At 46.7% G+C, this 12,732-nt stretch overlaps 1 protein-coding gene across 6 annotated transcripts in view; it reads left to right on the forward strand.

Annotated features, from left to right (window-relative positions):
• Positions 1-11,150, forward strand: part of LOC139378763 (cadherin EGF LAG seven-pass G-type receptor 1-like) — a 126,086-nt gene extending 114,936 nt beyond the window's left edge. For 2 of the 6 annotated variants that reach the window (XM_071121247.1, XM_071121246.1), the window contains 15 exons: positions 68-254; positions 868-1,035; positions 1,173-1,299; positions 1,492-1,692; positions 4,028-4,202; positions 5,050-5,162; positions 5,344-5,423; positions 5,678-5,804; positions 6,176-6,301; positions 6,453-6,547; positions 7,872-7,978; positions 8,158-8,322; positions 8,608-8,892; positions 9,086-9,395; positions 9,916-11,150. In XM_071121247.1, coding sequence (XP_070977348.1) covers positions 68-254; positions 868-1,035; positions 1,173-1,299; positions 1,492-1,692; positions 4,028-4,202; positions 5,050-5,162; positions 5,344-5,423; positions 5,678-5,804; positions 6,176-6,301; positions 6,453-6,547; positions 7,872-7,978; positions 8,158-8,322; positions 8,608-8,892; positions 9,086-9,395; positions 9,916-9,940 — 2,291 coding nt within the window. In that variant the 3' untranslated portion in view covers positions 9,941-11,150. Of the gene's footprint in view, positions 1-67; positions 255-867; positions 1,036-1,172; positions 1,300-1,491; positions 1,693-4,027; positions 4,203-5,049; positions 5,163-5,343; positions 5,424-5,677; positions 5,805-6,175; positions 6,302-6,452; positions 6,590-7,871; positions 7,979-8,157; positions 8,323-8,607; positions 8,893-9,085; positions 9,396-9,915 lie in introns of all 6 variants that reach the window. The other 4 variants (XM_071121242.1, XM_071121244.1, XM_071121241.1 and 1 more) reach the window with 4 other exon arrangements.
• The last annotated feature ends 1,582 nt before the right edge of the window (positions 11,151-12,732 follow it).

The raw sequence follows: 12,732 nt of genomic DNA on the forward strand, positions 1-12,732 counted from the left end.
CCCAATCTACTATGTAGCAAGGACTTTAATAGGTGTTCCAACTCTCTCTCTTACTCTCACTCTCTAGTAGTCGAACCCAGCCCCAGCGCCGAGCCCTCTAAGACCGACGCCCCTGAAGAGTATCATACCCTATCCAATAAGAGACGCCGCCATGTCGAGCCCGCCGTCCCCCTGCCTGTTGCCGTGGTGATAGTGTTCAGGTCGTTGGGTCAGCTCCTCCCTGAGAGATACGACCCGGACCGTAGGAGCCTCAGGTGACCAGCACTTTACTACATTTTACCACACTTTACTTCAGTCTTTCATAAAATCTGACATAACCAGACACTGCCTTTATCAATTTCTATGTAACTAATCTAGCCATCATAATAAAGACATAACGTATGTCATAAATTACTCACGCGTGGCAACAGATATGGCAACTGCGTTGGCACAAACCATTGTTTACTTTAGGTGCGATTATTGCCCTGGCATACTGTGGGTGTTTGTCTCACATATCATTGCCATGCTGTCTGAATCTTTCACTGTATACATTTAGACCACTCAAAACTCTATACATGACTAAAACATATCATTACAAATGAAACATACACGTGTAAGGCGGAGTTAAATGTGGAACAGTTTGGTTGGTATGTCATAATATTTAGCGCTGTGTGTGTATATGATAGCTGCTACACTGGTACTAGAAGGGCTCGTAAAGCACTATTTGGCCGGTCGCCAAGTGGCCACAAACAGCTGAGAATGTATATTTTGGGAACTCCCTAAAAGGAGTGTCTGTGGTCATATGTGCGTAAACAGTACTTCAAAAGTTATCAAAATGAGGGTGCCCGTTCATGCTTGCTCATATGTATGTGTTGTGTGTGTGAGCAGGCTGCCCAACCGTCCAGTGATCAACACCCCCATAGTGAGCACGTTGGTGTACAGTGAGGGTTCGCCCCTCCCCTCTCCCCTTGACCCCCCCGTCACACTGGAGTACACACTACTGGAGACAGAGGAGAGGACCAAACCTGTGTGTGTGTTCTGGAATCACTCCATCGCGTGAGTACTACATACGCACACACACACGCACACACAAACTCTTTACATGGTATTTATTCTCTTTCCTCTGTGTGTGTGTGTGTGTGTGTGTGTGTGTGTGTGTGTGTGTGTGTGTGTGTGTGTGTGTGTGTGTGTAGGATTGGTGGCACGGGAGGCTGGTCGTCTAAGGGATGTGAGCTGCTGAACAGGAACAACACACACATCAGCTGTCAGTGTGACCACATGAGCAGCTTCGCTGTGCTCATGGACATCTCCAAGAGAGAGGTAGGCTCATAGAGATACACTGTACATAACTCTAAATATTGTTGTCATTATATTGCTATGGGCAGGGTGGGTAGTTAATGTCCTCTCACTCTTTGCTGCTATCGAGTTTGATTATGATCTTTATTTGAGCTAGTTCTATAACAATGTAATACACGTCTCTCCCTCCTTTCTCTTCCCCTCCCCTCTCCCCAGCATGGTGACGTGTTACCCCTAAAAATTGTGACCTACACCACGGTGTCAGCCTCCCTGGTAGCCCTGCTCCTCACCTTCATCCTGCTGGCTCTACTCAGGAAGCTACGCTCTAACCTCCACAGCATCCACAGGAACCTGGTGGCCGCACTCTTCTTCTCCGAGCTCGTCTTCCTCATCGGCATCAACCAGACTGACAACCCGGTGAGAAACAATTAACCTATGACCCCTGACCTCTTACTCTGACTTCTATGACCCTAGCCCCGATGAATCGACCAGGCTGACAACCTGGTGAGGTAAACAGAACTAAGGAAGCCTAATTGTGACCTCTAACCGTGACCCTGACCTCTAATCTCTGACCGATCAACCAGACTGAAACCCCAGGGACTGAAAACTAAGGAACCCTGACCTCTAAACTCCTGAAAATGACATTGACCATGCTTTAGCAGGGATGGTTTGGAACGTTTAGTATTTGTGACTATCTAGATATGATTCTTAAGCTTAAGTGCCCCAGTTCTCTCTGCTTAGAGCACAGGTGTGCTTTCCATTGTATTCACAGTTACATTTAATTCTTTAATTATCACTTCTGAAAATTATGTGGATTATGGAGTCGCCACATTTTGTTTACAAATTGAAGGGATCACCTGGGATAACACCCCAGGAATACAGCCCTGCAGCCATTTTCTCCCTGGCGTTATGGGAATTCATCGTTGTTGTTGGGCTGAGAAAAGAGTCAAGCTCTACAACATCACTATGGAAAGTCTTAGTGTCTGTCTGCCTGCACGCGTTTCTCTTTTTGTCCAAAATCATGTTGCAATGTTTAAAAAACACACTCACAACCCACGTTCATTATATGCACACACAAACACACCTCCCCAGTCCCTCCACATACACACCTCCCCAGTCCCTCCACATACACACCTCCCCAGTCCCCCCACATACACACCTCCCCAGTCCCCCCACATACACACCTCCCCAGTCCCCCCACATACACACCTCCCCAGTCCCCCCACATACACACCTCCCCAGTCCCCCCACATGCACACCTCCCCAGTCCCCCCACATACACACTCCTCTCCAACATATACAGTATTTGTCCTATTCCTGTAGTGAGGTGGATTTTCAGGTAGGATAAGGGATAAAGCAGGGATTTCTGTTTCAGGTTCACTCCAGTTAGCGGTTTCTGGTAAGTAGCTGATATTTGTTTGCCTGTAGCCATTCAGGTACTGGTGCTGACAGGAGCTTAGAGGGATCGGTCCTACCTGAGAGTTTGTCTTTGTCTGCTCGATTTTTTTTGTTGTTGTTTGGATTATACATCTGATTCTTCACTAATAGTGTTCGAGCTAAGGAATTTACTGTACTGGATGGGACTAACCATTTTTTTGTTGTCTAAAAATAGATTCTCTATTTAAGGCACTCTGAGATGCTGATACTGTGTATTCACATAGCATGTGATTCCTTTAACTTGTAAGTGCAGTATAAAGGTTTGCCTATAAGCAAGTAATCTAATAGTGTATTTTGACATATATGCAATTTACTCTGAAATGCACACACACACACAGACACACTAATAGGCCTGATGTCCCTCCGGGCCTGTGATAATAGAGACATGCTGTTACTGGTGCCTGACTGTTTGAGCCTCAGGGCAGTAGACCCTGTCACAGACAGACATACAGGTCTGAGTCTGTCTCCATAGACTGTTACTGTTCAAATTCAAATCAACTTCTTTGATATCATGAGCTTTACAGAAACCCAGCCTAAAAACCTCAAAGAGCAAGCAATGCAGAGGCAAAAGCACAATGGCTAGGCAAAACTCCCTAGAAGGCAGGAACCTACAAAGAAACCTAGAGAGGAACCAGGCTCCGAGTGCTGGCCATTCCTCTTCTGGCTGTGCTGTTGCAGCAGTAGTAACGATTGACACTTACTCACTGACTCACCCTCTTGTTTTTCTGAAGTTAGAAGCCTAGTCGTGTGTGTTTGTGTTTGTGTGTCAGTGCGCTGGAATGCTGTCACCAGTCACAGCCCTGAGCCGTCTTCTGTTAGATTGATGACCCTCAGCTCCGTGATCTAGCTCTAGTCCTCTCCCTCCCCTACCTGCTGGGGGATTCCCAAGAACACTGCATTCTTCCTGGAACAAGGCATGGGGGGAGATAAAGAAAAGTAGAGCGAGAGAGAGACCCACTCAGGGCTAGACAGAGTGTACAAAACATTATGAACACCTGGTCATTCCATGACATAGACTGACCAGGTGAATCCAGGTGAAAGCTATGATCCCTTATTGATGTCACTCGTTAAATCCACTTCAAATCAGTGTAGATCAAGAGGCGGAAACAGGTTAAAGAAGGACTTTTAATCCTTGAGACAATTGAGACATGGATGGTGTATGTGTGCCGTTCAGAGAGCGAATGGGCAAGACGAAGCTCTATTAAGAAGGTGTTCTTGATGTTTTTGTACCCTCAGTGTAGTGGTTCTCAATGTGATTGAAATGGATGTCCCTGGAGACCTCTGACCTTGTCCCTCCGCGACTCTCTGTCTGTAGTTTGTGTGTACGGTGATCGCCATCCTGCTCCACTACTTCTACATGTGTACGTTTGCCTGGATGTTTGTGGAGGGCCTCCACATCTACCGCATGCTGACGGAGGTCCGGAACATCAACCACGGTCACATGAGGTTCTACTACGCCATGGGCTGGGGCATACCTGCAATCATCACAGGTGAGGACACACACACACACTTACTTAAACTCATTCACCCCAATCCCAGGTAAACAAACCTAGTCACATCTATGAGTCAGAAGCCATCTTGTCTGTATTCTGGCGTACTGCGACTTGTTGATCCCTGTGGGAAACCTGGAGGAGAGAGAGGGAGAAAGAGAGAGAGCGAGAGCAGTAGGAAAAGCCAGATAATATGAGGGAGAGCGCTGAGAGAGAGAGTGGGAGAGACATCCTGAAGTCTCTGTCCAGTAGTAGTCTCCAGTGCTATATGTCTCCTCTTGTCCTGAAGACTTCCTCTAGTTGATTAGACCGGTGTCTGCTGATGCCAGTCAGCCCATAATGCTATATCACCTTCCACCCTGGCACACGCACAAAGCCTGGGGAGAGAATAAGACGCTAACCCAGCCCAGCTCCTCTCTTCTCTCGTGGATAATACCGGTAGATCTGCTTACACCGTTGTGCACTAGAGTGAGGTGTTTTATGAAGCCTCTGTGTGTATCTATGCATTTGAATGAAGGAAGACAGTAGGTAGACAGTATACGCTGTTCCCACGTGGTTTGCTTGACCTGCAACTTCATTTGTGGACGAACCATGCACAGGCGTTCTAGACTTTTCTCTGCTATTCTCTTCTCCCGTCAATAATAGCCCAATTCATCTACTTGCATAGTTTATTTTGTGGAGGTTTCTAATAGATGCCTGATTTATTTTTCTCTGCATTTGAATGAAGAAAGAATTCATGCACAGTGCAAATGTATTATTGGCCCAGTACAGGTGATGCTCGTACTTTATAGTAGGCCTGTAACACTAACACAGTGTTGATGTGTTTCTCTGGTTCTCCCCTCCTCAGGTCTGGCAGTGGGTCTTGACCCTCAGGGCTATGGGAACCCAGACTTCTGCTGGCTCTCTGTCCACGACACCCTCATCTGGAGCTTCGCAGGACCCATCTCTGTAGTCGTCCTGGTGAGTGCCTGAGATAAATGGTGCCTTTTTTAAACCTGTAATAGTGATAGATTTTTACTTACTGGTTTTTAATTTACTTACACGGTTCTTTTCAATGTCACGTATCTGTTGACTGTAAGTGGATTACCCTGTTGTCTGCCATGGTACTAATGCTTGTCTCTATCTCTCTCCTCTCTCTCAGGTCAACATTGTCATCTTTGTACTGGCAGCTAAGGCATCCTGTGGACGCAGGCAGAGGTCCTTCGAGAAGTCTGGAGCCATGTAATTATTTTTACACACGCAGGCACACACACACACACATACGCACTCACACACCCTTGAGATTAAGAACATCAAAGGCCATTCTCTACATTCCATTGTTGAGCTACACCTATGTTACATTAAACATCTATTAGTAGGACTTACGTGTGTGTCTGTGGATGCGCGACTGTGTGGGTGTGCATCCATGCGTGTATGTGTGTGTGCGTGTGTGTGTGTGTGTGTTATAATCCAAGTTTCTCCCTCTACCTACATAGTCCTGCTCTGAGGACAGCCTTCCTCCTCCTATTGCTCATCAGCGCCACCTGGCTGTTGGGCCTCATGGCAGTCAACAGTGATGTCATGACCTTCCACTACCTGTTCGCCATCTTCAGTTGTCTGCAGGTGAGGGGTCAGGGACAGGGCTCAGGGTTAAAGGTCACGGGTCAGGCTGTACAGTCATTCACAACTCTAGAGGTTAAAACTCTCAGCCTTACTGTACACCAGCCGTTACAAAATCCATTCTCTTCATTAGGCCAGGGCCTACATCCATAAAGCGTGTCAGAGTAGGCATACTTATCTTCGATGAGTTTTGCCTTTTAGATCGTAATGAATAAGATTACATCGCCGGGGGGGAACCTGGTCCTAGATCAGCACTCGTACTCCGAGACAATTTACGAATGCAGGCCCTGGCCTAATATCAGTGAAGAGAATGGATTTTTGAAAAAGGCTTTCACTGACCCTCTCTCTCTCTGTCTCTCTCTGTCTCCTTATAGGGCATCTTCATCTTCTTCTTCCATGTGATCTTTAATAAAGAAGTGAGGAAGAATCTGAAGAATGTCTTTACCGGGAAGAAGGCTTTACCGGATGAGTCCAGCACTACCAGAGCATCTCTACTGACTGTGAGTATACACACAGATAAACCCACACAATGGGATGAACAGATGTCTTTACTGTCTGGTACTGACTGGGTTCTTTCTCCACACCCCCCTCCCCCTCTCCTCCTCTCTCCATCCCTCCTTCCAACCAATCCCCCCTCGTCCCTCCCTCCAGCGGTCTCTGAACTGTAACAACACGTACACTGAGGACGGTCCTCTGTACAGGTCAGCCATTGGGGAGTCCACTGTTTCTCTGGAGAGTGCCGTCAGGTCAGCCAAAAGCCACAGCAGCTACCTCGCTTACACACTCAGGTAACATGGTGGCTGCCGCATGGCTATGGCAATGGCATAACTGTCTGTCCTGTCTCAGTCTGGATCTCTCTTTTTTCTCTGTTACTCTTTTGATCTCTGAGCCATATCTCTCTCTCCACACTAACCCCAGTTACAGCCTCCACAGCATCTCTGAGCCCTCTCTCTCCCCACTAACCCCAGCTACAGCCTCCACAGCATCTCTGAGCCCTCTCTCTCTCTCTCTCTCTCTCTCCACACTAACCCCAGCTACAGCCTCCACAGCATCTCTGAGCCATCTCTCTCTATCTATCTCTCTGTTTTTTCGTGACTGTTTTTCTACCTTTCTACAAATATTATTTCACACGCATGCAGGCAAAGCATGGCTCAGCTTAACACAGCAGTGTGTCAACGACAAGCACACATACACACACACTTACACAGGTCAACTAGGGCTAGGCCCAGTGGGTGGGGAGTGTCTGGCTGAAGGAGGGAGGTATATACAGTACCTGGTAGAATATTTCAGACACACACAGCTGGCAGTTCGGCTTGTTGGGGCTGGAGCCTAGATAAGTCTTAGATCAGAAAGCATCAGACAGGTTAGCTACAATACAGTATTGCTGTCGGCCCTCTGGCTAATGTCTCAATCTGTAAGAGTTTAGAAAAGGTATTACTCTTACAATATGTTCAGGGAAAAAGAGACAAAATGGGGGGGATCCACTTCATCCATTGCCCAGGTGAAGTTAGTCATCATGGCCTCCCGAGTGGTGCAGCGGGCATCGCAATGCTAGAGGTATCACTATAGACCCAGGTTTGATCCCAGGCTGTGTTGCAGCCAGCCGCAACCGGGAAACCCATGAGGCGGTGCACTATTGGCCCAGCGCCGTCCTAGTTAGAGGAGGGTTTGGTCGTCCGGGATTCCCTTGTCCCATCGGGCTCTAGCGACTCCTTGTGGCGGGCCGGACTTCAGTTGCCAGTTGTACGGTGTTTCCTCCGACACATTGGTGCGGCTGGCTTTCGGGTTCAGCGAGCAGTGTGGCTTGGCAGGGTCGTGTTTCGTAGGACGCATGGCTCTCGACCATCGCCTCTCCGGAGTCCGTACGGGAGTTGCAACGATGGGACAAGACTGTAACTACCAATCGGATATCACCGGAAAAAGGGGTGAAAGGTCAAAAAATAAAATAAAAAAATAAGAAAAGGAAGTTCGTCATCAGTTCTTCTGCTGCTCTACAGTAAGTCCAAAGGCTCCAATGTGATTCCATCTAGACGTGTAACTAACCTCAGTTTGGTCTGCTCTCTGATGTAGGGGTGACTCTGGTCAGAAGCCTAGTGTGTCGTCGGCCACAGCGAAAGCAGGACACACTGACCTGGACGGATCTCTGTTCCACAGGAACGGCACGAAAGGAGGAGACGGTAAGCTGCATCATGATCCGATTCAAACTCCCATCAAGCGGTCCTTTTTCATGAAAGGGTTGATGGAGATGGGGTGAAGTCCTCACAGCAGTGAGCTGTGTGTCTGCATAATGTGTTCATGTGTTGCTCTTTCTCTCTTTTTGTCTTTTGGTCTCCCTCTCTCTTTCTCTCTCTCTCAGACTCGGACTCGGATAGTGAGTTGTCTGTAGATGAGCACAGCTCGTCCTATGCCTCGTCTCACTCTTCCGACAGCGAAGATGATGACATGGACATCAAGCCCAAGTGGAACAACGAGAGACAGCCTCTACACAGCACACCTAAAGGGACCAGCATTGCAACCAAAGGTAGCCATCCATTTCCAATCCAAAACACCCCTCAACGGTACCTATCAAAACATCCATGGTCTCGCTGCTCAGAAAGCACTGCAGCTTTTTATTCATTCTTAATGACTCACTGATAACGGTACATACGTCTGAGAATACATTATAACTGGTTTATAGTGCATTATACCTGCAGACTTTACCATAAGTAAAGTGTTATCGACATATTTAGTATTGTACTGTGGTATGGTAGTACTACCTACAACCAAAGTACTGATTGGCTCATATTTCTTCTTCCTCTGACCCTAGTGGAAGCAGTGTCCAATCACGTGAAGCCTTACTGGCCCAAGGAGGCGACAACAGCCAGTGACAGCGAGGATCCTGGGGGTGCAGAACGGCTGAGGGTGGAGACCAAGGTGAACGTGGAGCTGCACCAGGAGAACAAACTCAACCATGTAGGAGAGAGAGGAGAGACACCGCAGGACAGGGAGACCCCCACTAGGGAGAATGGACCTCCCAGTCTACCCTCCAATGGACCCTCCAATGGACCTCCAAGCCTACCCAACAGCACCCATCAACCGGAGCCGAAGAAGGGTGAGATATGTAGACATTCCTCATTTTGTTTATTTGGTTTGTTGGTTTGGTTTGTTTGTTTGTTTGTTCATTCAATCATTCATCCAAGCATACAATATATTGGCCCTGTAACTGGGTCTTTATCCATTTGTGAAAGTTTTTTTTATTACACCTTAAACAAATCTAAAGTGACTCTGTATTCTTCTTCCTTCAGGCATCCTGAAGAACAAGATCACGTACCCTCCTCCCTTGACCGACAAGAACATGAAGAACCGACTGAGAGAGAAGCTGAGTGACTACAACCCTCCCACCATCTCTTCCTCCATCCCTCCACCCATCATCCCTCCGTCCAAGACCCCCTCCGTGGCCTCCAACGACGGGGTACACCCCGTATCTGTGGGCAAGAGCAACAGTGTAGTCATCAAGCCGCCGATTGCCCCACGGCCACAATTACCACAGAACGGGGGCGTGGCTATGAGCATGAAGGCGATAACGACCAACGGAGGCAACGAATCAGACTCAGAGTGGGTAGTCGCGTGATGATGTCATAGTGTAATTGTTGTGTGTGGTGTTTTTCAATAGGGCAGAGAATGCAGCGCAACTCAGCATGAAGTGATGTATGAATCCTTTTAGCCTAAATAGTGAATGAGTGGATTTTTTTAAATGTCAGATTGCATCTGAATGGTATTTCATTATAGACACGTTAATGACATGCATCTGTTGATCATGGAGTCTATTGATGCTGACTTGAATGTGTTAGGTGAAGTTATCACATAAGGAGGACATATGTCGCTGTTGCACATGTCTATGTGTACTGTATGAATGAAAGTTCCCATCCCACATATGAATGTTGCACGTGGTTGTTTAGTGGTTAGCCTGCATCCCTACCTGCACACATCTAACCCAGCATGTCTCCCCTCCCTCTATCCTTCCCTCCCCTCCCTCTATCCTTCCCTCCCCTCCCTCTATCCTTCCCTCCCCTCCCTCTATCCTTCCCTCCCTCCCTCTATCCCTCCCTCCATTCCTTTTTCTCTTCCGGAACAGCGGCAGTAATGAAACTTCAATCTGACCCTGCAGGAAAACCAGAGTCTCTCTGCCCTTATGAGAGGAGAAAAGATGATCTCTCGCTGAAGTGGAGGAGGGGAGGAGGAGGAGAATAAAGGAACAAGAGGAGAAAGGACAATGAAAGGAAAAGAGAGGAGAAAACAAGAGAGCAATGGCGAAAAGAGAGGCGGGAAAGGGATAGGTATAATTAAAAAGAGAGAAGGTATCACACCCATGTGCAACGGAGAGGTGACCTCTCGTCCTTCACCTCTCACCCTCTTAATCTCGTAAGGAGAGCAGTATTACTGCAGAGCCACGCCTGCCGGACTAAAGTAAAGGCAAGAAAAGGGAATGTATGTGTCAGACTAAACCAAGTAAAGGATGGGGTCCTACTTACTGGACTAATGGAACCTCTTGTGCCAAACCACATTTTTGAAATCCTTGAAGACTCCACCCACCAGAATGAGTGACTCACATTGGTCGATCAGAGACTCTTAAGAGCCTCAGGACTGATACAGATATGGATGTATGACCACTGCGTGCCGGTACAGTCAGAGGTAATCCAGAGAAAGACTTCTAAGACTACAAATCCTATGGGAGAAACTCAGGAGAAACTCAAGAGACTTACCAAGTGCCCTGTTCCTCCAAGCGAATCATAGAAAGAGGAGCATAGCCTTTCACCCAATGCTTTTAGAGTGTAATTAATATGTAGATATTTCAACAACAAAAAATTATATATTTTGTATTTGAACTGTGTCATCATGGATGAGACAAAACGACATATTTGTAAATTGAAAAGAAAATGCTTTTGTAAACACAACAATTGTAGAAATCCTTTCTCATTGTGGAGAAATCACACTCTGTTATAGGACATGCTCTTCTGTGGCTCAGACTAGCAAACCTGTGCCTTATCATTGTGCAAACCATACCCCCTCCCCCCCAAAAAAAAAACATGTAACACAGGTCAACAGCACACACCCATTATTCTGCTTACCAAAGTAGATCAAGAACCACTGCAGTACATATACGGTATGGAGTCTCTAATGTCAAGCTAACCACTACACAAGTAATGCCTATCATGTGATCGGCACTGTACAAAATGTCTTCTTTTTTTTGTATGATCAAAGACACTGGAATCGTTTTGTAACACATGTATATTTATTTTTATGGTTTCAAGACACTGGAAAAACTGATTGTAACTGTAAAATTAAAGATGACACGTTGAATTTTTTTTATGCCTTGTCCGAATTCTGACATCCCACCCACACGTTATGAAAAGTTTATATAATACCCTTAAGGAGGGAGATAAAACTGAAATGAGGATAACTGTGAATGAGGTAAGGGAGGAAAGAAAAGAGATGTACTTTGAATGGTATTTTTCCTTAAAAGGTAGTGTAGCTATGTCTTAAATGACTCCCTGTATATCCTTACACTGGCCAAGGAATGTAATGTCTCTTTACACTCCTTGAGACTGTCCTGTGCTGTGCCAGGCACAACTGGGAGTTTGTGTGTGTGTGTGTGTGTGTGTGTCTGGCTGGCTGATGGACTGTCTGACTTGCCTGCTGTGGGGTCCAAAGTCCAGACAGTGACTGAGGTCCAAGGCTAATCCTTTATGAAACAATGGTGCCTACCGGTCCTGCTGTCTCTCTCTCTGTCTGCCTGTCTGTCTGTCTGTTCCAGTGTGGTTCCAGGGTAGCGTATGTTCACATACCAGAATAGTCACACATGAAACAGAACAGTTAACCCCAGACATCACACACACTCTACAGAACATGCTCACTGTACCAGGCAGACACCCTGACAGCCACAAACTCTCACACAGGTTTCATTATCCACGTGACAGGGGCAAACGTGAGTGTGTAATAGAAGGCACATTTTTGAAGTGCGTTGAGTTTTTCTTGACACCCCGATAAAGAGTTTAGGTATTTTATCACACTTTCTTAGTCGTTCTTCAACAAATGGCTCCATAAGTTCACGGAAAAGGTGACCTGGGGTTTAAGCGATAATTATTGATGATGACAATGAGGATGAACAGGAATGTTTCCTGACATATTCACAAAGCGTCTTAGAATAGGAGTTCTGATCTTGGATCAGTTTTGTCATGAAATGGGTTATATTAATTTTTATTTTACCAGGTAAGTTGACTGAGAACGTTCTCATTTACAGCAATGACCTGGGGAATAGTTACAGGGGAAAGAAGATGAATTAGGAGGAGCTGGGGATGATTAGGTGGCCATGATGGTATGAGGGCCAGATTGGGAATTTAGCCAGGACACCGGGGTTAACACCCCTACTCTTATGATAAGTGCCATGGGATCTTTAGTGACCACAGAGAGTCAGGACACCTGTTTAACGTCCCAACCGAAAGGCAGCACCCTACACAGGGAAATGTCCCCAGTCACTGAACTGGGGCATTTGGGATATTATAAAACATTTTGACCAGAGGAAAGAGTGCCTCCTAGTAGGGTTGGTCCCTGGACGGCCAACACCACTTCCAGCAGCATCTGTTCTCCCATCCAGGGACCGACCAGGACCAACCCTACTTAGCTTCAGAGGTTGGGGAGGAACTGAGCCTAGACAAGCACTCCTGCTCGGAGATGCTTTATGAATACGGGCCCCGACCCCCCCCAAAAATGGTTTCTAGTTAATCTAGACTTTAATTATGACCCAGAGTTATTCCTTACCAGGTTGTGAGGTCAGGGAAAACCCCTGGCCTAAATGATGACACTCAACAGCACCCTTTAAAGGGGCAATCTACAGGAGCTAAATAGATTTTTGGACTTGTGAGCTATGTTCAACTGTCGTACCCCATCAGAA

Source organism: Oncorhynchus clarkii, chromosome 21 (assembly GCF_045791955.1).
Source record: "Oncorhynchus clarkii lewisi isolate Uvic-CL-2024 chromosome 21, UVic_Ocla_1.0, whole genome shotgun sequence".
Taxonomy (NCBI): Eukaryota; Metazoa; Chordata; class Actinopteri; order Salmoniformes; family Salmonidae; genus Oncorhynchus; species Oncorhynchus clarkii.